The sequence below is a fragment of the Hipposideros armiger genome, unplaced genomic scaffold (assembly GCF_001890085.2).
Source record: "Hipposideros armiger isolate ML-2016 unplaced genomic scaffold, ASM189008v1 scaffold_496, whole genome shotgun sequence".
NCBI classification, from domain to species: Eukaryota; Metazoa; Chordata; class Mammalia; order Chiroptera; family Hipposideridae; genus Hipposideros; species Hipposideros armiger.
Window position 1 is genome coordinate 579,178 of NW_017731846.1, and position 24,419 is coordinate 603,596.

At 48.1% G+C, this 24,419-nt stretch overlaps 2 protein-coding genes across 4 annotated transcripts in view; one reads left to right on the forward strand and one right to left on the reverse strand.

The window, feature by feature from the left end:
• Positions 1–120: 120 nt before the first annotated feature.
• Positions 121–13,962, reverse strand: IL17RB (interleukin 17 receptor B). Of its 2 annotated transcripts, none has more exons than XM_019667411.1 (11): positions 13,642–13,962; positions 11,815–11,839; positions 10,922–11,062; positions 9,353–9,480; positions 8,778–8,904; positions 6,944–6,991; positions 5,302–5,444; positions 4,838–4,903; positions 3,682–3,781; positions 2,468–2,566; positions 121–1,428 (listed from the first exon to the last, which is right to left on the reverse strand). In XM_019667411.1, the coding sequence occupies exons 1-11, from the start codon at positions 13,843–13,845 to the stop codon at positions 869–871; spliced, it is 1,641 nt and encodes a 546-aa protein (XP_019522956.1). In that variant the 5' UTR covers positions 13,846–13,962; the 3' UTR covers positions 121–868. The 2 variants fall into 2 exon arrangements, with proteins under 2 accessions (XP_019522956.1, XP_019522955.1); XM_019667410.1 differs by having other exon boundaries at positions 4,838–4,906.
• Positions 13,963–14,049: 87 nt separating this feature from the next.
• The window catches only part of CHDH (choline dehydrogenase), a 32,782-nt gene continuing 22,412 nt past the window's right edge, over positions 14,050–24,419 (forward strand). Inside the window, exons 1-2 of one of the 2 annotated variants that reach the window (XM_019667408.1) lie at positions 14,050–14,262; positions 19,060–19,130. The gene's annotated coding sequence lies outside the window, so the exon portion shown is untranslated. Of the gene's footprint in view, positions 14,263–15,614; positions 15,693–19,059; positions 19,132–24,419 lie in introns of those variants that run through there. The other variant, XM_019667407.1, reaches the window with a different exon arrangement.

The following is a 24,419-nucleotide window of genomic DNA, read 5'->3' on the forward strand; positions in this document are numbered from 1 at the left end:
AAATGCCACATAACTCTTTTCTCAAGTAAACCGTTATAACTCGTTTATAAAAAGATTACTTCAAGAGGGCTAACTTCAAACAAAACATGCTTTACTTTTGTTTTTAAAAAAATTAAGTTATGTGATAACCAAGAAACCGAACTTTGACAGTGATCTCTAAGAGGTAACGGGAAAAAGACATCAGTTCTGCAAGTAATGTATCTTGGTGTTCATTAAAGTCACCTGTACAAGAGACAAATAGGACATGAGTCGAGTTCAGAGAGGGAAGGTCCTATGAAAATACCAAGTAAAACAAGTGGTTACACATACTAGGTCATCTGATCAGCAAAGATAGGTTCAGCTTGTTCTTCCCTATTTTTGTTATCTTAAAAATACTGTGTTATAGAGGGAATTTTTTTTACCTAAAAAGTTACTGAGGGAATTAGGACTTAAATTTGGCATTCGTTAATTAAACAATATTACAGTGCTAAACCTACCTACAGTGCAGGGCATGGACTCTAAGACTGGATGTTGGGCTGGAAAATGCTTTATCATTGCATTGTCAGAATGGTCATGGCTTTACATTATAACGATTCCTTATTTTTAGGTATGACATTGACTTAGCTTTATAATTATAAATTTAGTTTCCATTGTTTAGTTAATTCAACAGTAATTCGTAATATTTGTAACAGTTTTAATGGTATAGAAATTTTAATTACTGAACTAAGGCATACGTGTTCAGTTATGAGCCCTCCCTATTCCTAATGCTAAAGCAGGTGTATAATCTTCCCTACACGTAAACGGCACAATCATCACAGATGCTTCCCCCCATCCTCCATAACTGGAGGAGTAGTATACGGCTTCAAGTTCTCTCCTTCTCTTGGGTGGGCTACAGGGAGCAGCATCTGCTGTGGCAAGCTCGAAACCTTTTTCCTGCTGACACATGCTGCTCAACATGGAGAAGTTCTGTGCAGAAGGCGGTGGCATCCTTCATGAGGCGGTACATGGGGCAGACGTTGAGTGCGCTGTAATCATCTTCGGAATCAGCCTCCCTGAAATAGACCACCATATATTTGTGCAGATGGGTCTGGCTTCTCAGATCGCTGCAAAAGAGGTTAAAAGCAAGGGGGAACAGGTCTTGGGAGCTCTCACGGGGGCTGCCCTCGCTTTTGCCACAGGAACCATCGCACATGGCATTGACATCATTGGAAAGAAGAAAGATGACTTTATCCGCCGCTTTCTTCTGGGTGGTAAGCCACTGCACAGGACCCATCTCGGCTATTTTCTTTTTCTGCCACTTGTCAAGGATAACCTCACTTCTGCAATGATTTTGAAGAAATTCAGTGAAGTGGCAAACTGTGTGATGGAAACATATTTCAGATGGGTAAACCACAAGAATCTTAACGGGGGGCAGTAGCATGGCAGAAGAGAAGGAAGTCTTGATCTTTTCTGTGGGGGAGAGAAAAGCATTTGTTATCTATGAATAGCGAATGGCAGGCTTTCACTCAAACAATGCAGTAAACGCTTTATTTTGTAAGTTCTTATCACTAAATTAGTTCTCCTAACCAAGCCATATCTTTTCAAGTAAATTCATAGAAACATTCCAGGCTTAAAGTACTCTGCGTTAGGTGGGTTGTTGTAACATTATTTTTAGTGCCGTGGATAAACAGGAGCAACCTGACCTCTGCCATCATGTTTTGAATTGGGTCAACTCAGTAGGTGTTCCATCTACTACCTGAAGGTGGTAGTTTCTTTTCAGTTCCACAAGATTAAGTGGTGCCCCATTTCAGCTGGAGCTTAACTGGAATACTGTCCTGTATGTGCTATAGAACAAAACTTGCTGTAATGAATACAGGCCAAATAGCATCTTCTAAATACAAGTATTCCCATGGTCAGAGTTTCACATGCCTTTCTCAGCTGAGAGCACGAGATTACTGTTGTTCTATCAACATCACAGATGACCCAAAGGTGCATTTCTAGTTCCTTTTCTCCATGTGGAGAAGAGCAGCAGCGGTTTTTCAGTATGCTGCCCTCTAGCTGTGGATCTGTATAAATACATTCAAATCCTCAGTGTTTTAGAGTTGGGGAGGTCCTTCGAGTGTATGAATCCAAGAGGCTTGTTCTTAATACCCTCGGAAGAATTATGTTTAAAAAGTAGGAACTGGCATAGAGTACCTGTCACAGGTAGATGCACTTTGTTATTAGCTATCTTCTGCCCATTTCGTACTCGTAGATGCCTCAATGGTAAAAATAAAATGTGACAGTCACCAAATCTGGAAGTCCTAATCCCTGCTTTACCTTAGCAGGTGTGAACCAGTCATTAATTATATAAGTCTTTTGGGGAGAGCTCTAAGGCATTAAATAAATGCTATCTGACTCCTGTCTAATGCCAAAATGGGATTCCCTAGGAATCTCCTTTACAAAAAGTCCAAAATACGTATTATTCCCTCATTCAGGTTTCTTTAAAGACCTGTATGATAACTCTTACCGTGCCTCCACTTTAGATAGGTCCCAATTGCCACCACACATGTGGCCACCAGCAGCGCTGGGAGGAGGAGAGGTATCCAGCCACTCAACACGCTGCTGTCTGGAGGAAACAAAGCTTATTCACCTTCAGCAAAACAAAACCAAATTGCCTCCTATTTGGAGACTAAGATTTTCACTCTATATTTTGTTTAGATCCCTTTAAACCAAGGGTCAGTAGGTCTCTAAGGGGTCTGCAGAATGGTAGGTTTTTCTGGACTGTCCAGATCTTCCATTAGATTCTCAAAAGGGGTATGGGACACAGGAAGTTAAGAACAGTCCCCTAAAGTCACCTTGGCTTCTTACTCCATATTTACACAGGCATTTTCACTGTGGTAACCAGAGTTTATGTTCGTTTTTTTGTTCTTTGACTAATTAAGGCTATCCTGAGTGCAACTACTTAATACATAGTACACATAGATGGCATTTTAAAAGGCTGTTAGACTGCAAATGTGGGGGTGATGCCACCCCCTCATAGGAGTGTCGAGGACTGGGTAAGCTCAGGCACACAGACATGCTCAGGAACCAGAGGCACATAGAGTCACCTGGGTTGTCTTCAGTTGGTTTGGCTGAGTTTCTAAGAATAATACGTTCCAAGTTTTGACCCCACCCCTGGGCTGGTTCCAGGACATTTTATTTGTTCATCTGTAATGAAAACACTAACATCTCTAAATCCAGAGACACGTTTTCCAGAACATGCTGCCCTCAGACAACAGTGAGGCGTGTCTTTTGGTGCCAATATTCCTAATTTGTTATCCAAATGTTTCCCATGTAACCCCATCAAGTTACAGTAACAGCTAGGCCTGGGCCACTGAGGCTGATAAGAAAATCAAAATGCAGTAAAGTGCGTGCTCCCTTATACACAGTCCTTTTATGCTCTGGACTTTTCTCAGCAACTCCGTGTGGCACTTTGAACCTCCATTTTGTACTATTTTTGCCCCTTCGTGGGTATCTCCTGATTTGTAAAGGATCTCAAAGTGATTTTAGAAATAAAGCCTCGATTCTTATTCAGACAACAGGCTCCCTGGGATGGCTCTGACATCTTTCCCTGCACCACAGCTCAGCATATGCAGGTAAGGACTCTCGCTCACACTCCCCCACAAACACTCGGTCACATATTGAATGGGGGGTGGTAACAGGGCGCCCTTCATTATCCTGTGAAAATGCCTGGGCACTTACTATTATCCGGAGAGAAGGGAACACCCATTTGTGGGCAAAGCACAACAGTCCCTTTGCGTCGGATGCAGTCATTGCCACAAGTATGGAAATATGGAGTCAACTGAGGAAAAATGAGAGGTTCAGAGAGTTTCCACCATGCTTCAGAGCAAAATCTCAGTGTTATTCCCACTTCCACCAAAATTTCCCTTTTTTTTCTGGTTTCAACCCTGCCCCTCCCACTCCCACCTTGTAATAGGACATTTCCCCCCTCTTGGTCACACTAATGTAGCAAAGCCCTAAATCCCAATCAGTGACCCAAGACTGAAACCCCTAAGTCTCCTGGGGTCTGAACCTAAACTTTGTACATGTTGCTAACATGTTAGTTTCCATATGTAAAATATCTAAATGGGTTAGGTCACATCCTTATAATCAAATATTTAAAAAACAAAAAGCAAACAAGAAAAACCAAAAAAAACCAAAACCCATCAGCAGTAGAGCTCCTATTAAGTTATGCTTTATGACATAAGTCCCTGGGGACTAGGACAGTCTGGTTCCCTGGAAAAGGATGATGCAGTCATAATATGCTGACAGGTATCTGCTCCCTTGGGCTAAGCACTGCCTTTATGTTCTAGGGAATAAAACAAAAGCTCCTTATATCTTGGGTGTGGCTATGTCCTATTGGGACCCTTGATGGCTCCACCTCATAAACTCAGATTTGAAAGGGAACTAGGAGCATCTGCTAGTCCACTGGAGTAAACTGAGGCCCTGAGAAGATAGGCAACTGTCCTTCAAAGTTCCTACAGTAATCAAGAACCTAAGCCTTCACATTTTACATCCTTTGCTATTTCATTTTGCAGTTAAAACTGAGGCTTGGGGAAATAAAATGGCACTCCTGTCTCAGAATCACTCTGAGGTTCTGTGACAGAAAATGGAAATAAAAGCACTTTGGAAAGTCAACAGCCACTAATAAAAGCAAAAAGGACCATAACGATACGTTCAACTTCCTGGGACACGGGTTCCCCACTGACATCACTTACTGTGAGGCTGCCGGCAGGAACGAGCTGGAGGAGAGAACTTAACTACTCCGGCTTTGAAAGGATTCAGCGAAAGCCTTGAATGGTGGAGAAATCAGTCTCCCAGTGCCCTTCCCCTCCCGGAGCTCAACACTGCACTTTACCTGGACCACAGCACCTTCACTTTCCCCGGTCACAAGAACTATGACAGAAGTTCGGGTTACTCGATTCTGCTGCAGACAAGTGAAACAAAATCAAGAAGTATGAGCCATAAGAGTGAGCAGATCAAAGTCTGCCAGAGAAGAAACCAACCACTCCTCCCAAACTGACTTTCAATGCATTAGACTACAGGAATAAGGATTCATTTCATACTTCTGCACCCTCTACCTTTGCTCGGTTTTAGGTTCACAGGGACATTTCCAGGGATGCTCCCAGGGACTTGTTTTTTTTTCTGTTGAATTAATCAAAGTAGCCCCACCCATTTGGACAGAAGACAGTACTGCTTGTGTTCTCTCCAAAGAGAGCCTGCCTGGGGAACCCTAGAGTGTCCATGCTGTTCTTGAACAAGGTAAGGAAAGCTGGAGGTTGAGGGTGGGGTTGGTGTTAAGGAAACAAAGGAAAAGAGTACCTCAGACACAAAAGACGTCCCAATTACAATGTTACTTTGGATAAGAGCCATGTATCTGTTTCCAAGGGGACTAGTTGTAAAATTCACTTCTACCGTCTTCTCATTCTTCTTACAAGCAGTGATATTTGGATCCCACAGACTTCCTATGAGTCGAGAGAATCACATGGATGAAGTTGCAAACTCTGTCCTCATTTAAGTCTCCAACAGGCCTTGACAGAAACAAATCTAAGTTCTCAGGCACACGTCCAAGCGATACCAACTCTACTACACAGTGTACTTTTTATCTTCATTGCTCCTGGAATCTCAAAGGAGCTGCTGCCCAAGCAAGTTGAAGGACCCCAAGTCACTGCTTTGCTAAAATAGTTTCCCTGAGCTGAGGGTGGTGGGAGGCACAGGGTGGGTTCCACTACCCACTTCTGTTCTCAACATCCATTCTGAATTAAGGGCTGGGACCAGGATTTTCTCCTTTCCAGGATGGGGAGAAGGAGCCACAGGCTCGGAGGCACATGTAAGATTATAGAGCAAGTGAATCCAGGATCAGGACTACAACTAATAGAACATTCTGGGTTCCAGCAGCTTCGTCCATCAGACCATTCTGACAGCTTTACTGGGTATGAAGAAATAAGGAAATGCCTCATAGCTTAGAGGATACCCTGACAGGTCTACTCAGAGAAAAATCCAGTTGTTTCATTCATGTGACTTGCAAATAAGTACTAGGTTAATTTCCAGGAACATGATATATATATATAATAGCATGCATTATTTTCCCCATTTAGGAAACCATTTCAGGCTCTAGTCTTTAGGAGTTCAGCTCTTGGACTGACTGAAGGCCCTCAGACCTCCCCCACACCCCCAGTGTCTTCCATACGCCAGATCCTTCTCTGCGGGAGGCAAGAGGGGAGGCACAATGCTCAAGCCTGCCTTCCAACAAGGAGACCGCGTGCAGCTCAGTCTCGTGGAGTACAGGGATGTCCTGTGGGATGGGAGTGCCTAAAAGACAGGGACCAATTTCCCCAAATACTACTAGACTCTTTGGCATCCCAAGACTACTCGTATATTACCCAAAAATGTACACAAGTCTTTGTCAAGTTCTTGGAAATTGGACAGTTGGGGCTGTTTACCCTAAGGGGGCAGATTCTAGTAGTCTGGAGTGTGAGAGATGAGCCCTGAGGGACACAGGTTGAGAACACGCTTCTAGGGCGTTACTTTAGCTGACACTCCCACCTTGAATGTTTGCTAATCCAAACAAGGTTCTCAGGGTCCCTGTGGCCACAGATTGGTGGTACTGGTGTCTGAGCAGGTGGAAGGACTTACAGATTCCCCTTGGATCACAAAGGGCCTTTGACCGGCACCACCGTAAATGTAGTTTGGGCTAAAATTGTTAGCTTAACCATGGCAGGGGGTAGTTCCTGTGACTGCTGCTCACTACATAAACCTCCTAAGGGTCTGTTCTTCCCTGGACAGGCTGCCTGATTCAGTGGGCACAGCACTGGCCAGGGATCAGCCCTCACTGTCTGAGCAACGTGGATACATAGCTCCCCTGCTCTCAGCCTCAGTTTCTTCACAGAAGATGGGTGGAGCTGTGGCTGCTCAAGTTATGAGTTTCTTCTAATAACAAAAACAAATGCTGTTATTTACTTACCCGCCTCGATGCACTTTTTTTTGTATTTCATTACATGGTCTAGGCAGCCTGGAAATTTGAATGAAAGTTTTTACATTTTAAATAAGGTATCTCTGCTCCACCCCCTTGCCAACAAGTGCATACACATATGTGCTTGCCACACCTGTAACAAACTGCCAGAACATTCAAGATGTGAGGTACGAAAAGAAGTTTAAATGGGACACTAACATTTTACTGTTAAACAGATTATCTACCCATGTGATAACCAAAGTCTAACTTATATACAGCTTTTATCAAAACAGTCTCTATGATCCCCAGGAGGAGATTCAAACCATCCTTTAACAATGGGGCTTGGTAATATGTGTAAATTACTGCTCCTTCCAGGAGGTGGAGCTTAACCCACCCCCACACTTCCACCCCAGGGTGGGGTAGACTTAGTGACTTGTTCCCAAAAACTCAACTTGGGAAGGGGAAAAGATGATAGATTTACACAGGAAAGCCTGGCAGACGACACTTAACCAAATGATGCAGGTAAACATCACCAGTGATGTGTGGATGTCACCCACCCCTGACAGCATGGGATGGGGAGGGTGCTTCACCCCTGCAGTATTCTCTCCACCCAGACTGGGGGACATTCTACAAGATGCCTGGCCAGTACTCCTCACGACTGTCAAGGTCATGGAGAATGAAGAAACTGTCACAAACCTGACACAAGGGAAGAAATGCAACTGGGACAGAAAGAGGACATTAATGGAAAAGCAGGCGAAATGCAAATATAGTCTAGAGCTTCGTTAGTAGAAATGTACAAATGTGGGTTTGTTAGTTGTGACAAATGTGTCATGGAAATGTAATAGTTTAATGAAAAGTGAAACTGGATGAAAGGTACATGGAAACTCTTTGACTATTTTTGCAACTTTTCTATAAATCTAAAATGATTGCAAAATAAAAATGTTTATATATTTAAAAATGAGGTTTGGTCTCATGAAGAAAGCTGGAAACTATTGTGTGGTAAATGGCATGGCACCGAGAACACCCTGGACCACGACCTCAAAGAACAGCAATTGGAAATTGCCCCATTTGGCTTCAACGTGTTGCCTGAGACAGAGGACGGAAGTGGGACACAGAACAGGTGACCCATCGCAGATGGGAGTGGTGTGGGCACTGCTGCAGCCAGGCGCCATGCTGGACCCATCACACGTGACCTTGCCTCATCATCACCACAGGCCTGTGTGTGACATTGCAGGTGTGATACCGGAAAGCTGGCCGTATGCCGTAGAGCAGGGGAAAGAGCCCCACTTTCAACTCCGTGCTGCCCCGCCTCTCACCGACACTCAGGGGCCAGCCTACTGGTGTCCATACACCCTCGGAGATCCAGCAGCACGCTGTCAAACAACACAGCGTGGCAGGAAGCCAAGACTGGAACAAACGTTCTGCTTCCATGACAGAGTGGCTAAGGTACATTGACCAAGAAGGACCAGAGATTGAACATCAGCTTTTCTTTGTGTGTATAACCCAGGCCATGTCACTTAAGCTCTCAGTTTCTCCATCTGGAAAGCAGGGCTCTCCCAGCCTCAGGGTGGTTGGAGGCATAAGTGAGAGGATGCCTGTCAGGTGCCCAGCACAGGGCCTGACACACAGAAATGGGCTTTTTCCTACTTTACCTTTCTCTCACCCTTTCTCCCACCCTGTGAGTGAGGTGCAATTACTATTGTGTCCATATTCCAGATGAGGAAACCAAGACTTGGCAAGGCCAAATGCCATGGCCAGGCTGCCCTGGCCTCCCTGTACCAAACCACATACCCCAGTGCAAGCAGCCCAGCAAGACAGAGAATAACAGAAGAAAGAGAAAGTTTACCTGGTGAGGTGAAATTCACAGACATGGAGGGGCTGTCTTCATTCATATTTGCATTGGGGATATTATGGGCCCCAATGAAATAGAGTGTGTTCAGCTCTACAGGAAATCCAATATAGGAAAACGTCCACTGAAAGGCAAAGCAAGGAACCCCTGAATTTCTGAAGCACTGCAATGCAGAAACGTAATACCTTTGTCTTGCCCTTTTCATTTAAAATTTCACTCCTCAACCTACTGTTGAAACTTATGTCTCTAGCCAATGTCTATTTAGGGAATGGACCCCACACAATTTTTCAGTGTAACTCATGGGATCAGAGAAAAAAAAATTTAGAGCCAGGATATAATTCAAGGTCAGCTCCCATCACTTTGCTGATGGGGAAACTGAGGCCCAGAGATGCCGACTTGCCCAAGACACACAGCTAAGAAGTGGCCAAAACTGGGCTTTGAGCCCAAGTGTCATGCTCTAAGCTTGCAGCTACAGCTGCTCACCAGCCTGTGTGTGCAGCACCTCATCCATACTCCTTATACAGAGGGCCTACCTAGTTTAAACAATTAGCCAAGTTTCTCAAAGTTCTTACTTTGCCACCGGAGGGTCTGGTCTGAGTCTGGAAGGCCTCTGTGTAATTACATCTCACACAGCTGTACGACTGGAAGTTGCTTTTGCCTGTCACACAGACCTTGGTGGCCTTCAACAAGCGAATGCTGGCTACCGAGACAGATAAGAGAGCAGTTATTTGTTTAGTACCTGTTCTGTGGCCGACTTGAAGCTGGAGAGTTTACATGTCTCATCTCATTTCATATTCACAGCAGCACTAACAAGTGGACACCATTATTGTCCGCAGGTTACCGATAGGGTGAGTGAGGCTTAGGGAATTTCAGGGAGCTTTGCCTAAGCTTACAAAGCTCATCAGGGGCAGAGTATGGATTCAAATTCCAAAGCCCAAGCTCTTACCTCCTCACAGGTAAGCCTGAATTTCACAGGATACCTGCAAAGGTGACTCCAGCTCTGCACTATTCTGGGTCTCTTTGAGAGAAAAAACCCTCCAGAGTGTCATCACCAAACCGTGCCTGTTCCAACTGCACTTTTATCCATGCTGGTTCTTTTCCCTGGAATGCCCTTTCCTCCTATTCTCTGCCTCTCCAAGGCTTACTCCTTCAAGCCCAACGTATGTCTATAGCAACAGCTAACAAATACGACAGCTCACTCTCTGCTAGGTATGGGGCCAAATGCCTTCCTGCGTAACCTAACTGAAAGTGGTCTCCCCAGGGCCCCCTCCTGCTCCTCTCGCCTCCATCCCCCTCACATGGAGCACAGCTTCTTCCCGGGTTCCCTGACTGTCCCTGTGTCTGTGGCTACCGCACTTCTTTGTACCTGGCACTCCTGGATTCCTGACTGATGGAATTTAACTGAATTGAGTGGGTGGAAACCACAGACGTGGGCTTTAGGACCCCAGGATTGGTTCATGGAAAGAACTCACAAGCTGCCAGAGAGAATGCCAGGACTTTCACAATGCCATTTAGGAAGTAGAAAAGTCATCTGCCTAAGCCAGCACTTTTGCTAAAGTTGGGGGATTCCTCTCTGGCCTTACCCTTCTTCATCAATGAGGTATAACGTTACGTACAGAGAAGTACAGATGAGAAGTGTACCACCTGGGTAGTGTTCTCACTTGTGTACTCAGGTGGAGAAACACTCCCATGAATGCTCTCTTTCAGTCACTCACCCCAGGGTAACCACGATCCTGACTCCTAACTGCTTCATTTTGCCTTTTTTATTAATGGGATCACATGTACTCGTATGTACGGCTGTAGGCATGCATACAGATATGACTGTATGAACTCTTTTGAATCTGGCTTCTTACATTTGTGAGAGTCACCCATGTTGTGTGTAGTTACAGACTGTTCACACTCATTGCTGGACTGGATTCCATTTTGTGATTGCAACTCTACTGTCAGGAATTTGAGTGTTTTCTACTTTTTGACTATTATAAATAATGCTACTATGAACATTCTAGTATGTGGTTTTTGGTGCATGCTTGTATATATTCTGCTGGGTGTACGCCTAGGAGTGAAATTAATGGGTGATATAGTCTGCACATTTCTGCTTAAGTAGATACGTTAGGCCTTAACTTTGATTGATGAAAACTTACCATCTGCCCGGAGTATCCAGCTTATGTTCATTAAAATTGAATCGTCCTCCATTGCAATACTGCTTTTAACAGGTTCCACTCGAAGATCTCTCAAGTCTCCTGGGGTCAGTCTGTGTTTGACTCTCCACTCTGGAGATGGTCCTGGGAGAAGGTGAGACCGCCCATGATATACCCCTCCCTAGCCCATCTCCTGTAAGGGACCACCCTGATCCAACCCTCATTCACAATTCATCTCTTCTTCCTGCTCAGGCAGACCACACATTTCTCAGTTCTGACTGATTTATAGCTGAGGTGATGCTCACATTCCTGGCTATAGAGCACTAGGGACCACTCCAAGTGCCTGTGTATGTATGTACTTAGTGTATTTGACCTGTTTATTAGGGCCAGTCCCGCCTTTCCCATGCCTCAGCCTGGACTCCAGCCAGCTGGCCCACACAGCTCCGACTTCCTACCTCCTAATCTTTGCTATACCATCTCTGCACCAGCTCATCCCTTTTCATCCACATTTCTTGGGCAGAAGTCCACCCATTCTTCAAATGTTCTCAAAGCGGTCTCAAAAACTCCTTCTCATTTGCTTCCTATTCCTAACTGTCAGTGACCTCCCTCCCACAGCACTCCATCTCCCTCTGAGGAGTGGCAGACTTCACTTTCTTCCTTGCACAGTAATTCCCGCCCTGCCTATACCCCTCTTACTGGCCAGAAAGCCAGCGCATCTGAAAGAGCAGGAGCTCTGCGTTGGGCAGAGCGGCGTCACCTGCAGCCGCTAACTAATGCTTAACACTGTGCCTGGTCTCTGATGACCCACTGCCTGGATTCAGACGCTGTGTGAAAGTCCAACTGTGCTTTCAATTTAAAGGTAGAGCCCCAAATACCCATTCCCTTAGTGCACCTACCCATTTCAGAGCCACACCGAATCGTCTGCAAGAGAGAAAGAAACCAATTGTCATGCTGAATGCCAGCAAACCACAAGCCAAATTAATCAAAACACCATCTTTTTCCTTAAATGCATATACAAGTAATGAATGCTCAAAGAAAAGCTGAGCTGGTTACTTCGCAGTTTGGGGGAGACTAAGCTACCTCGTTGTAGGCTATGATGAACCGTAGATTGGCTATCAGTATACTAAGTCTTCAAGCCTGTGGATCGCCCCACTTAACGATCAGAAGTGGGCCTCCACCTCTCTGGGCCTCGGCTTCCCCTGCTACGAGCAGGGGATGATTGGATCACCACGAATCCCCTTCACATGCCAATGTTTAACTGTAGGTTTTCAGGGCAGTCTACAGTATTTTTTTTATTTTCCCCAGGTTAAGGTCTGGCTGTGCTAAGATGAACAGAAGAAAGCTGTGAATGCAGTTCATGGTACCTTCCCCTTTAAAATATTCATCTTCTAATACAAAAAGACTGATGTACCTGAACTACTCATGAAATCATAAAGCAACTGTAATTTCATGTTCTCCTTTTAAAAGAACTTTAAAAAAATAAATACGTATCATCAGTGTCTAAGAAAGGCCAGTACTAAATCCTTTGGAGTTAACTGCTCATGTCTTTTTATAAGAAAAAAACAGTTTTAGTACTTGGATTTTGGAATAAAATACTGGACCTAAAATATTAACATTTAGGCAGCAGCAAGTACTAGTGACAAGACTCAATGTGATAAATCCACCAGCTCTGGAAGCTGATCCCTCCCAGCCTCAACATTTCTAAACACCTTGTAAGACACAAGGCAAGACTTTTCATGGTTTGTTAATCTGGGTTTAAGTGAAATGCTCACGTTTGTCTTTTTAAAGCTGAACTCCAAGGCCTTTCATCAGATATTATTTTAGACAAATAAGCCTCCATATTGGGAGCTGCGTTCTGTTGAAGGGTTTGTGAGACGAGTTTTAGGAAGCAAAGCAGCAGCTCTGAATTTTACAGAGTTCATTGTTGGCCGGATGGCAACTACTGCAAAAGCAATTCTTCCCTTTGTGGGAAAGGCCAAGGGGGCCACGAACTGAGACAGCAGGCAAGAGTTGTAGCTGAATACATCGGGGCACACGAATGGGGTTTGTCTTTCCATAACCATCAAGAAGTAACCGCCATGCTTTTGTCATATGCTGTGCTAAACGGGAAGGGATACAATTTCAAATGCAATTTTGCGGATGCGCTTTTTTTCTTTGGCGACCCAGAAGATTCCTTCAGTCCTTCTAGGCACTGGGGAAGAAAGGAAACTTGCAGGCAAGTCCTGGAGCTTACCAGCTCTGGGGGCAAGGTGCCCCAGCACAGCAGGAATCAACATAGCAAAAAAGGAGAGTGGTCACGGAGAAGCCGTTCTTGTACTCCAAAAGGTGGACAGACCTCAAGAACCCCAAGCAGTAACAATACTGAGCACCTACTATGTGCCAGGCTCTTTGCTGCTGCCTTGCAGGCCCAGTCCCTCCCTGTTCCGTACTAGACACTGGTTAGGTATTACCCTTCCTTTTACAGATGAGGACACCGAAGCTCAGTGAGCATAAGTGACTGAAATAAGAACACATCGAGGCATTTGAGCCGGGGTCTGCCTGATTACCACGCCCCTGACTCTGGCAGCCTGAACCTCGGTTCCAGTTGGGCTACCCTAGCAGGTGCCCCCTCTAGACGGACCTTCGCGAGCCCCGTGGAGAGGCATGAGCAGGCGGGTCGGCCACCGTCAGGGGTCGGGCTCAAGGGACGGGAATTCAGGAAAGGGGAGCGGATGGGGGCTTACCGGCTCCGGGGTCACGGCACCCCAGCACAGCGCGGCCAAGCTCAGCAACACTAGCGACATCGCGGGGGCCACCGCTCCCCACTGCGCGGGGCCCCGGCGTGCCTCCCGCCGCACTCTTATCCGGACGCCCAGGGCCACCCCTCCCGGCTCCGCCTCCCACGGCGCCGCCCTGGCCCCGCCGCCCCGTCCCCGGGTGGGAAACATGGAAGAGCCCTCGCCTGCCGGGATTCGGAGGGATGGATGGGCCGGGTCTAGGAGGCTCGGGGGCCTTCGCGGGCAGAGCACGAGCAGCCGGGGCGCGCGCCGGCCCCGCACACACGTGCGTGCAGTCAGCCAGGTGCACGACTGCGTTCACGCCCTCGGGCTGCGCGCGCCCCGCCCGCCCGCCCGAGGCAGCCGGCCAGCCTGGCGCCCTGGTCCCCGCCCCGAGCCGACCGAGTCTGAGCAGCCCGTGGTTCCCCTCCCGGCCGCGGAGAGCGCGCGGTGCGCGGGCGCCGCCAGTTAAAGTGTATTGGGGCAAGGGTCCGGCTGCCGCCGACGCCGCTGCCGGTTCCTCCTGCTCCTTCCTACTCCTGCTCTGCTGCAGCCAGCTGTCCCGGCGCTCGGCTCCAGCTGCCGAGGGTGAGTATTGGGTTATGCGCCCCAACCCCAGGCCGACCCGGCCCATAGCGGCGCGCTCCGCGCCCCAACTCCCGCTCTGCAGGGTCCTGGCTGCAGCCCCGGAGCCTCGGGCGGCTTCGGGCCGGAGGTTTGTTGAGTCAAAAGGACCCAGTTTGGACGCTGAGGCTGGGGCCTCCTTTACTGGAAATAAAAGGGGCGGGATGCGGATAACCGAAGCCTAATTGAGTTCTTCTGGGAGCTAGTTGTTTGTAGGAACTAAGTTATAGGTTATGAGAGTAATAGAAACCTTTCCCTTAGGTTTTTCTGGTACATGTAGATGTCTCCCCAAATGAGGTCTAACACTAACACTTGGATCTCCGAAGGCTGGTTTTGCTCAGATCTTACTATGTGCCAGGCCCAGCCCACCTGCTGAGTTCAGCTTTGGGCCTGCAGGAAGTGGTCCAGCCTCAAGGTCAGCTGGGTGCCCTGGCATGCATGCATGTGGGGTGCTAGGTGATGTTTCCAGAAGATCGGCCTGGTTCCTGACCAAGGAGAGGGGCTCAGGTGTGGTTGTTGCCTCATGCTCGCCTGGGCTGGTCACTCTGGGCCCCTTGCTCAACCCCTCTTAGTTGCTTTGAGTCCTGTGGTTCCCGAGATCATTTCCAGTTCTAATAGTTGTCTTTCTTCTTAGCAAACACGTACAGGGTACCAGTACTGGGGTCCAAAGGTGAATGACACATGGGTGCTGGCTGATGGGCCCTCTTGGACTGAGAATGAGTACTGTGAGAGTATGTTCAAGAGCACGTGTGCCCGCCCTGCTGTAGAAGTGCAGATGGAAACAGCCTTGTCTGCCAGCTTGAGCTCATGAACTTCATCCTGTGGAGCCAAGGAACCATGAAGAGGGTTAGGTGGTCAATTTTCAGTTTTAGAAAGGCCACCTGGGTGGCTGTGCAGGGCAGTAGGAGGCCAGCTCCTCTGAGACCAGCAAGAAGGCAGCTACTAACCAAAATACTTCACTTGGTGATGTTGAATGTCTGCCACGGGTCATGCTCTGAGCTGTACTGACTTTTCAGCTGTGCGTCAAAGCAGGCCCTGCTGTGGGAGCTTGGAACTGTTACGTGTGAGGGCTTTGGGGACAACCAGGGATGCAGAGGTGAAACCTGGAGATAGGATTTGTGAGGCAGACATTTATAGGGAGTGGGGAGGGGAGAAGGATAGGGCCCTAGGGGAGGAGAGCTTTGTGGAGGTGAGGGCTAGGAGGGGCTGCACCAGGAGTGAGGGGGCAGATAGGGCAGAGGTCACAGAGAGAGAAGAGGCTGCGACCTCCTGACCCACAATGGCCCTGCCTTCCATGGCAGCACCTTGCCTGAGGGGGGACCCTGGCTTAGGTCACTGGCAATCCGGCGTGGCTTTGGCAAGAGAGAGACAAGCATGGGAGTAAATGCGTTCAGGTATGGGACTGTGGTAGGGACCGCTTTGTTTTAAGAAAGGGAGAGGCTGAGGTTCTTTCTCCAGGGGAAGAAGCTGGTGGGCAAAGGAGGGAGGAAGGGTGAGGTGAGTGAGGGTGGTGTAGGGGTCCTTGAGCATGCGTGTAGGTGTGGAAGGAGGGATGCGGAGCGTTGACTCAGGACACAGACTGAGTCCCCCTGTGCACTGCTCTGGGTCTGGGGTTGAGGTTGTGTGGGCACAGACATATGACACTGCCCTGCCCCTGACCCTGACTGCAGAGTGAGGAGTGTAGAGGAGAGCCCTGCGGCCACATCTGGTGTTCTCCGTGGGCACACAAGATGTGCCTGCCTGTCTTCTCGGGAGGTTCCACACTGGCATGGAAGCTCTTTCCAAAAAGGGTCTCTCCGTGAGAGGTCCTTGTTGATGAAGCATGCAGCCTCCAAAGTGGCCTGCTGGAAGGGACACCATATGTTTGAATGCCTAAGCCCAGTAACGTTATGGCTTTATAAACTGGAGGCAAGGCCACTGAGGGTCAGGAGGTCTCAGCCTCCTCTCTCTCCATGACCTTTGGCAAGTCACTGCCTTTCTCAGAACTTCAGTTTCCTGTTCTGTAAAATGGGCAGATGAGAGTGTATTGGCAATAGCTAATTGAGGGGACTCAAATTTGTGAGGGGAATGACCTTTGGAGATGCTCTGACCTTCCCCCTTTCAGTCATGAATTCTGCCAGTCTGGGTGTCTGAAAGAGCCAACACGCAGTGTGCCTTCATGTCCAGGTATTTAGTAGGCATTCATGAAATGCTTAAATGGACGGGGGAATGCATACCTTCCTCCAAGGCTCATGCCTAAGCCTACCCAGCCGGGAGAGCTGGTTTGGGCTTCTTCCTTTTTCTCCCCTTCCTCCTCAGGTAGGGTGAAGGTCAGGGCCTCTACTAGAACTGGAAGACGACTTTGTCCAATACCTGTGTTCCTTGACCCCAGGTCCCCTGCGACAGGCTCTGTGCCACCGCTGGGGGTGGAGACGCCAGGATTCCAGACCCCCTGGCTGAGCTACTCACCAGCTGCTAGCCTTGGGCAAGGTTCCTGGTGTCGTGGAGCCTCAGTTATCCTCATCTATAACATGGGGCTGACATCAGCCCTGTCAGGATATCTGGAAGACTCTGAAGAAATAGGAAGAAAGTTGAAAGATTTCAAGGTGCTGTGTAAATTTAGAGGAAGGAGAGGCAGGAGATATAAAAACCAAATTTATATCTCTATCATCCAAATAGGGAAACTCCTTTGGACTGAAGTACAATGACACCCTCAGTTTCTGTCACTGTTATCAGACCTTTGCTGATCCGTCCTGAGAGAGCAAGGCCATTGGGGTTGTTGACATGTCCCAGGCCCTGCCTCCACCCACACAGGTGGAATTTTCCACTTCGTTCCTTTTGCAAATATTAATCAAGGCCCCGCCTGTTAACAGTGGACTCATTGTCTCGTGAAGAGCAAGCTGTTTCTGGCACATACTGGCCGCCTCCCAGGGCCCCAGTGGCCTGCCCAAGCTGGGAGAGGGGGCCACCGGGCCCCCGGGGCTCCTCCCCGGCCCATGTTCTGCTTCAGCTGACTGAGCTTCACAGAGTCAACAGTAATGCCTGCTTCGAGCCAGGGACCCTGAAGCCACACCGAGGGCTCGCACCCACTGTTCCCAGCAGGGTCACACCACTGAAACATTTTCTCTGCTCTGGTGAGGAAGGGCTGGCCCAGGAAAGCACACAGGCACGGGCCATGGGGTTAACTCCACTTTTACTACTACTCCTGCTGAAGCCTCGTGAAGTCACAGCCCATGTGTACTTGCATTGATTTTCACATGTTGTCATACTGGGGTCTCACAGAAAGTCCAGCATGCAGAGGAGGCAGGTGCTGTTCTCTCAAAGTCCCATCTGGACATGGGGTGATGAAGTCGGCCACATAGGACTGTAGGGAGGATTACTGGAAACTTCAGTGGGTGCAGCAGGGAGCACCGTGTTGGGTGCATGTAGCAGGGTTGGTGATCTATTTTTTGATCAATGATACTTTAATCTTTTGTTTGTAATATTATTGGTCATAGTTGTACTCTCACTGTCCGCACTTTATGGAGGAGGAGATGGGATGAGTGAGACTATGCAAGGAACAGAGCGAGATGGAACCCAGGCCATGGTGTAAACTTGATAAAATCGCCGTGTGCTTTTGGCTTTGCACTTTTAAATTCTTTGAAGTGTGCTGTTGGCTCTTAGTTCCTTTTGCTTTCCTAACAAACGTACTAAATGGGTGGCTCAGTTCCCATTTTATAGATGAAGAAACTGAGGCCCAGAGTTGGTAAACCATGAGCGGTGGCAGAGTTAGGACTGCAACTTGCCCAAGGATCTTGACCACCAGCTCCTTTCACTTTCTTTTTTAAGTCATGAAACTTGAACATGGAACCCCAATATATAAAACATACACAGGTGATGTTGCATATTAGTGTGACTTTACCTTATATGTTCACATTTGTGATTTTTTTTTTCATATCATAATGAGAACAGTGACATAATTTCCATGAGCACACTGATGAAACCAGGGGCCACAGGTGCTGGTTGGTGTCTTACAGTAGCCCCAGTGCCTGATCAATTCCTGTGATAATTTGTAACTGACACAAGGAAGCAGTGGGAGTTTTTTAAGCAGCTCACCTGCAGTCATAGGACCCTCTGCAGTTAAACCCATCCAGAAGTTTGAAAAGTAAACAGTAGCGGGCATGTGTGTAAAAGCTGGCTGACTAATATCTTCCACTTGGTCAGCGGCTTATAAACAGAAGTGTGCGCTTTACCCACTAGGCTGCTCTGGGATGTGATCTGGCGGGACTGCCACACCATGGCTGGCTATGGCACCTTGACAGGCTGGGCACTCAGTACCTCCTGGGCCTTGCTGTCCTTTGGTGAAGTGTGGCCCTGATCCTGTGGTGGCGCACAAGTGAACATGGATTAAAATCAAGCAGGCTTTGCAGCGCGCAGCGGCTCTCTAGTCAGCACTGTGTTCATAGGAAGGGCTGGAATCGACTCTGCAGATGGTGGGAAGGGAGGCTTGGTCCTGGAGTCTTTGGAAGGACACTTAAATGGGTGGGTTTGGGTCTCCAGGGGCTTAATGTCCAGTCTATAACAATGCTCCTCAAATTCTCCAGTCATTTGTTTGATTTTTAAATTTCAATGTCTCATAGGCCAATTAAAAAATACAATAAAAGTTGTTATAATAAAAATGTATGTACAGAAAATTTAAGCCCATTATCTTAATATGAGACTCAACAGACATAAAGTCACTGTGTCCAACTGCCACTAAAGTTTGTAAATTCTAACTTTCGATTCTGTACTTATCTTTGACAGACAATTGAAAATAGCGTGTAGGCTGGTACTGGCCGCAGACGACTCTGAATCCTGTCACATCTGGGTATAAGGTGGGTGTTTTTTAACTGAGATTATAAAAACTGGGTAAAAGTGTACTTGAAAAAGGAAGCTGGTTTCAAGCATTTGCAGAACACCCCAAACTTCTGTGGAATTGTTTGAAATTCCTCAACCTATATCTGGCTCTCTGCCTAGGAGGTTCTCCGGCCTTGGTAGTTCCCCCTCTGCCTAGTAGTTCCCTCACTCTTTTAGTAGGGATATTTGATATTTTAAAAACAAAACAAAAAACCCTTTTTGTTATGGAAAATTTGAAACAAATACAAAATTAGCCAGAAGAAATTATTGAACTGCATATTCCCATCACCTCCTAATCTCCTAATCCCTGGGTTATTTTAAACCAAATTCCAAATATCCTTTTTTTTTTCTTTCAGTTGTTCAGTATGTGTTTCTGAAAGAGGCATTTTAAACCTTTGTCACATCTGACAAACAAGCAATGATTTCTTAGCATCCTCAAATACCCTGTCAATGTTCGAATTCCCAGGATCCAAATAAGATCCACACATTATTCTCTCATAATCTATAGATCTCCCTCCATCTCTGTCTTTTTTCTTTCTTTCTTTTTTTTTTTTTCTCTTGAATTTGTTGTTGAAGGAATGCATGGAGTTCCTCTTAGCCCGGAATCTGTTGGTGGGGTCCCTGGGCGTTTTTTCACGTGTCCCGTCCCTCTGACCTTTGAATTTCCTCTGAATTGGTGGGTGGACCAAGAAGTATGAGCAGATCCAGGTTTGCATTTTTAGCCAGGATATTTCCTAGGCATTCGCCCATTCAGACCTGTCTCGACTTGAATGAGAACTTGTTTGTTTTGTTGTCTCCAGTGTGTGAAACTACTTTGGTGAGGCCCAAGCTGACATTCTGCTGGTTCTGGGCTCCCCTTCAATCTGAGATCACCCAGCTGCTGTGTGGAGAGCAGACCGTGAGGTGGCATGGGAAAGGGTTGTGTAGCAGGGACACAGCTAGGACACCATTGGAAGGGTGCCAGCAAGAGATGATAGCGCCTGCTCCAGGCGGGTGTCCATGGGGTGGACGAAAGTCAGTGGATTCAGCAGTTCCGGCCCCACCCCTTCTAAGAGAAGTCATTGCCCCTCTTTGCGTCAGTTTCTATATCTGTCTCCTCTCCTTAAGTGAACAATGTATTTTTTTTTAAAGATTTTTATTGGGGAATTGGGAGGATGGGAACAGTGCTGGGGAATTGGGGGAAGGGGAACAGACAAGTTGCTGTCCTTTTGTTCTTCAGTCTAGTTGTGGAGGACATTGCTTCACTGGCCCAAGTTGGCACCATCATTGCGCTCTTCCCGGGTGAGGCAGATCAGTTGCCGGCTTCTGGACGGCTGCTCACTGCGACTGCTGGCCGCTCACGCTGGCTGCTGGCTACACACGGTAGCCCATGGCAACCCACTGCAGCAGGGGCTGCAGCCTACACTGTCGCCGGCTCATGGCAGCCCAGCTCCAGGTTGAGCTGTTGTTCAGCATCTTAGCTGTGGAGGGCAGTGTCACTGGCCCTCATATGTGGGATCCGAACCGGGACCCTCTGGTGTCCCAAGCCAGTTCTTAACCATCGTGCCACTTGGCCGGCCCAACAATGTATTTTTATATGCTAGTATTTTTATATGCATTTCTTGAGTGCCTGGGTCTGGGAACTGTGAGTGCCCCCCACCTCACTGCTGACTATAAGTGAACAAACATGATCGCAGATCTGTGGACAGGCCCTGCCAGGTGGAAATTTTGGTAACTTGAGGCCACTAGGCTTCTGGTGACCTCTGAGCCCCACACTGGCCTGGACCAAGGAGGACCTTCAGCACCCCTGAAGAGGGAAGAGCAACGGCTCTTTCTTGTCTTGCACCATTACTGCGTAAGAGCCAAGGCACCAGGGTGTTTTGTGCCCTCAGCCCTCCTCTGGCTTTGGCTCTAACTTACCAGCACCCACCGCCAGCAGGTGCCACCCATGTCCCCTTTCACCTGGGGTCTTCTCTGTTGCAGCAGCCTTCTCACCCAGGGACAGTGCAGCTCAGAGTGCAGGGGAATTAGTGTCTGGAGGGTCACCCCTCTTCCTCAAGGGCCAGCCCGAGACACCCCTACCCCACCCCCCAAGTCCATCAGGTGATTGATTCTGGAAGGGCCCCTGGGGCATTGAGTCCCCCACTAGCAGTGACCTTGATATTGTACCCTGTCTCCTAAACACACCTTGTGTGAGTGAGCACACCCCCCCAACCCTCAATCAGATTGAATCATAGACATGCCTGTGAGGAAAAGAAATGGAGGCAGCCAGAGACGCTGTCCCCCAGGGGTCTTGTACCCAGGCCGCCTCCTCCAGGGTGTTACGACACTAGATTTTCCTGCTTTATGCTGCTCTTGGTGAAATCACCACCATGGAGGTTTTAGAAAGTGGGACCAGCTGGGGAGTGGGGGCTGTGTACAGAGGGCAGATACCTGGAACACAGGACACCAGGTCCCATATTCAGAGGCCAGCGCCCACACATGACCAATAGGAAACCCCCTGGCCAGCTCACACAGCAAGTCAAAGGAGGGCTGAAGACGAAAGCCCAGCCTCTGGTGCAGTGTCAGTCATGGGGGCTCCCACCTTGGGGCTTTTTTGGCAGCTGGAGATGTGTCCTGACGAGCCTCTGCCCTGCCCCATGTCCCATCCTCAACTACTGTACCAGCAGCATCCGAGGACAAGTGGGCCTTGCCCAACAGCCCGGAGTGGTCCCTGAAGCAGCAAATGATTCGCTATTTCATGAGAAGAGAAGAGAATTTCTGATTCATTTGTTTATTGTGCACCCACATGCGGGAGATGAGATTCCTAGGAAGAGAAACTTGACTTTTGAAGAAAATGTCTTTTTTCTAAAATTTAAAAAAAACTGAGCTATAACATAAAGTGTAAAACTGGTAAATTTTGATCTTATATACACCCACGTGACCTGCCACTACCAGGTCAGGATCCAGAATGTTCCCTGTACTTCTCGTATGTGGTGCCTCTGCCCACCCTGGCACAGACGTGAGTTCAGCGTCTGTGCTCCAGACTGCCCAGGTGTGGGGAGCTGTAGGCCACTTGCAGGCTCCTCCCCCCATCAACCAGCATCATAGAGCGCCAGCTTTGGGCCAGGCTCAGCAGTTGGGGGTCAGGCCACAGAGCCCTCAGCTGGGGGGGCTTTGACAGCTCATGTCACTATTAGTTTGTTGAGGTCCCAGAAAGTGGTACAAAGGGAAGCCCCAGGATGGATGTGGCCAGTGGCCGAAGAAGGCTCCCCAGAGGAAATACCAGCTGAGCAGGGCCTGAGTGAAGGTGAGCAGTGACCCAGGTGGAAGGAGGTGGGGACGTGTACCTAGAAGAAGTAGCAGCACATGCAAAGCCCTGGGAGGAAGGGAAGGTGGTCTGTGTGCCTGGAACCCAGAGAGAGAGGCTCATGATGGGGCGAGAGGGGATGGGTGGGGAAGGGGCAGGCGAGGAGGGCCTCTTGGGACAAGAGGGGTCGTGGGCTGTGAGGAAGGTCATTCCACCATCTTGGGGAGGGTAGGTGGCCTAGGTTGGAGGGGGCAGTGAGGTTCCTGTGGGAGCAGGAGGCAGCTGTCCAGGGTAATTCACTGGACCTCACCACCCAGCCAGGCCTCATCTCTCTGACCAAGTCCCTTCCCACCCTGGGCCACTACAGGGCTGGGCCATTAGATTCTTGTGCCATTGGGAAGGCTTTGGCAGTTTGTAAGGATGCAGCCGAACCTTCACCACCTTCGTGGCTTCCAGGGCCCTAGTGTGGTCACATGGTGCCTGGTACCCTTTTCACATGCTGATCATGGCTTTTGGCTCCTGTGATGTGGCTTTGTTGGTCAGGCCTGTGGTGGGCTGAATCCTTGCCTCTGGCTTAAAATGAGTCAGGGGCTCCCCTTCTCAGGTTTGTTTTCTTTTCTGTGACATGGGGCCAACAGTGATGGCAATGATGATGAAGACCCCCATCCAGTATCTTTGGGGGATTAAATGTGATTACCTATGTAAAGCACTCAATACACGGTGGCTATAATTATAACTCAATTTGGTGCTGTGGCTTAAAGATCGGGCAAAGGCAGCTACAGAGCATTGTTCATTTTACCCCACAAAGCCCAGCCTAGAAGGTTGAGAACCTCATTGGAGGTCTCGCAGAGAGAGCAGGTCAAAGCCAGGACTAGAAGGCAAGGTCAAAGGCAGGTGACTTTCCCTAAATCCTCCATTTGAGAACAATCCCCAGAGACCTCCAGACAGGCAAGGATGGCTGTGGCCCCCACACTTTCTGCAGTTCTCTTGCAGGGTTATAGTCATCACTCTGGCCGGAGAGCACAAAGACAGGTGTGAAAGCCAGGTACCTCCAGGGATAGGGCCACCCTCAGGGCACCTAGGGCCTCAATGTCCAGGAGTAGCCGAGCTTTGTATTTGGGTCTGTTAAGAGGGTCCTTTTTGTGGATGGTCCAATTTTTTTTTACTGCACCATCCCCTATTGGTGGACAGTTCGGTTTTTATCATTATTTGCCATCATAAACAACTCAGGACAGACCTCTCATGCTTGTTTTTTTTTCACAGTTGTGTAGAGCTCTCTGTTGGTTAAATTCTTAGAAGTGGGATTGCTGAGACAAAGCACTGCCTCTTTTAAATCCTGATGCATCCATTACCTTCTGGAAAGGTTCACATATTCCTCAGCTGTACCCAAAGCAGAGTCACCGTTTATCATTGGTATTGCCCCGTCAGAGCTTGTCAAAGGCCAAAGCAGGTCTGTGCCTCGTTTCACATGCAGGCCTGGCTGAGACTGCTCAATCCCTCTCCAGAGTTCTGTCATCTCTTCTTGGGTGACCAACAAAAGCCAGGACTTCAGTGGCCCAAAGGATCTGATCCTAGCCTAGTACACTGCACTGGCCAAAAGCTGCAAAGGAAACACATGCACACACAGATACATGTGTGCACATGCACACACACAAGAGATACATGTGTGCACATGCTTGCGAAAAACCTTGTCCAAAGGGTTGTTTCAGAAAGTTTTGTCAGTTCTCCAGCTGTGTGATTCTGGAGACAGACTATGTCCCAAGTACAGGTTCTCCTGAAATAACGGTAAACGTTTTATTCTGGTCACAACTCTTCTGCAATTTGAGTCAACCACAATTATCAAACTTGGACAATTGGTCACAAGCTCAGAATTAAATGGAAATCTGTCTTGTCATACGAGAAATTCTGACCATGAAATTTGGCAAATTTTTCAAATGTAAACCTTCGCCTACTGATTTTAGAATTTTCAGTGGGAATTGTTAGTTTCTACAAAGCACTG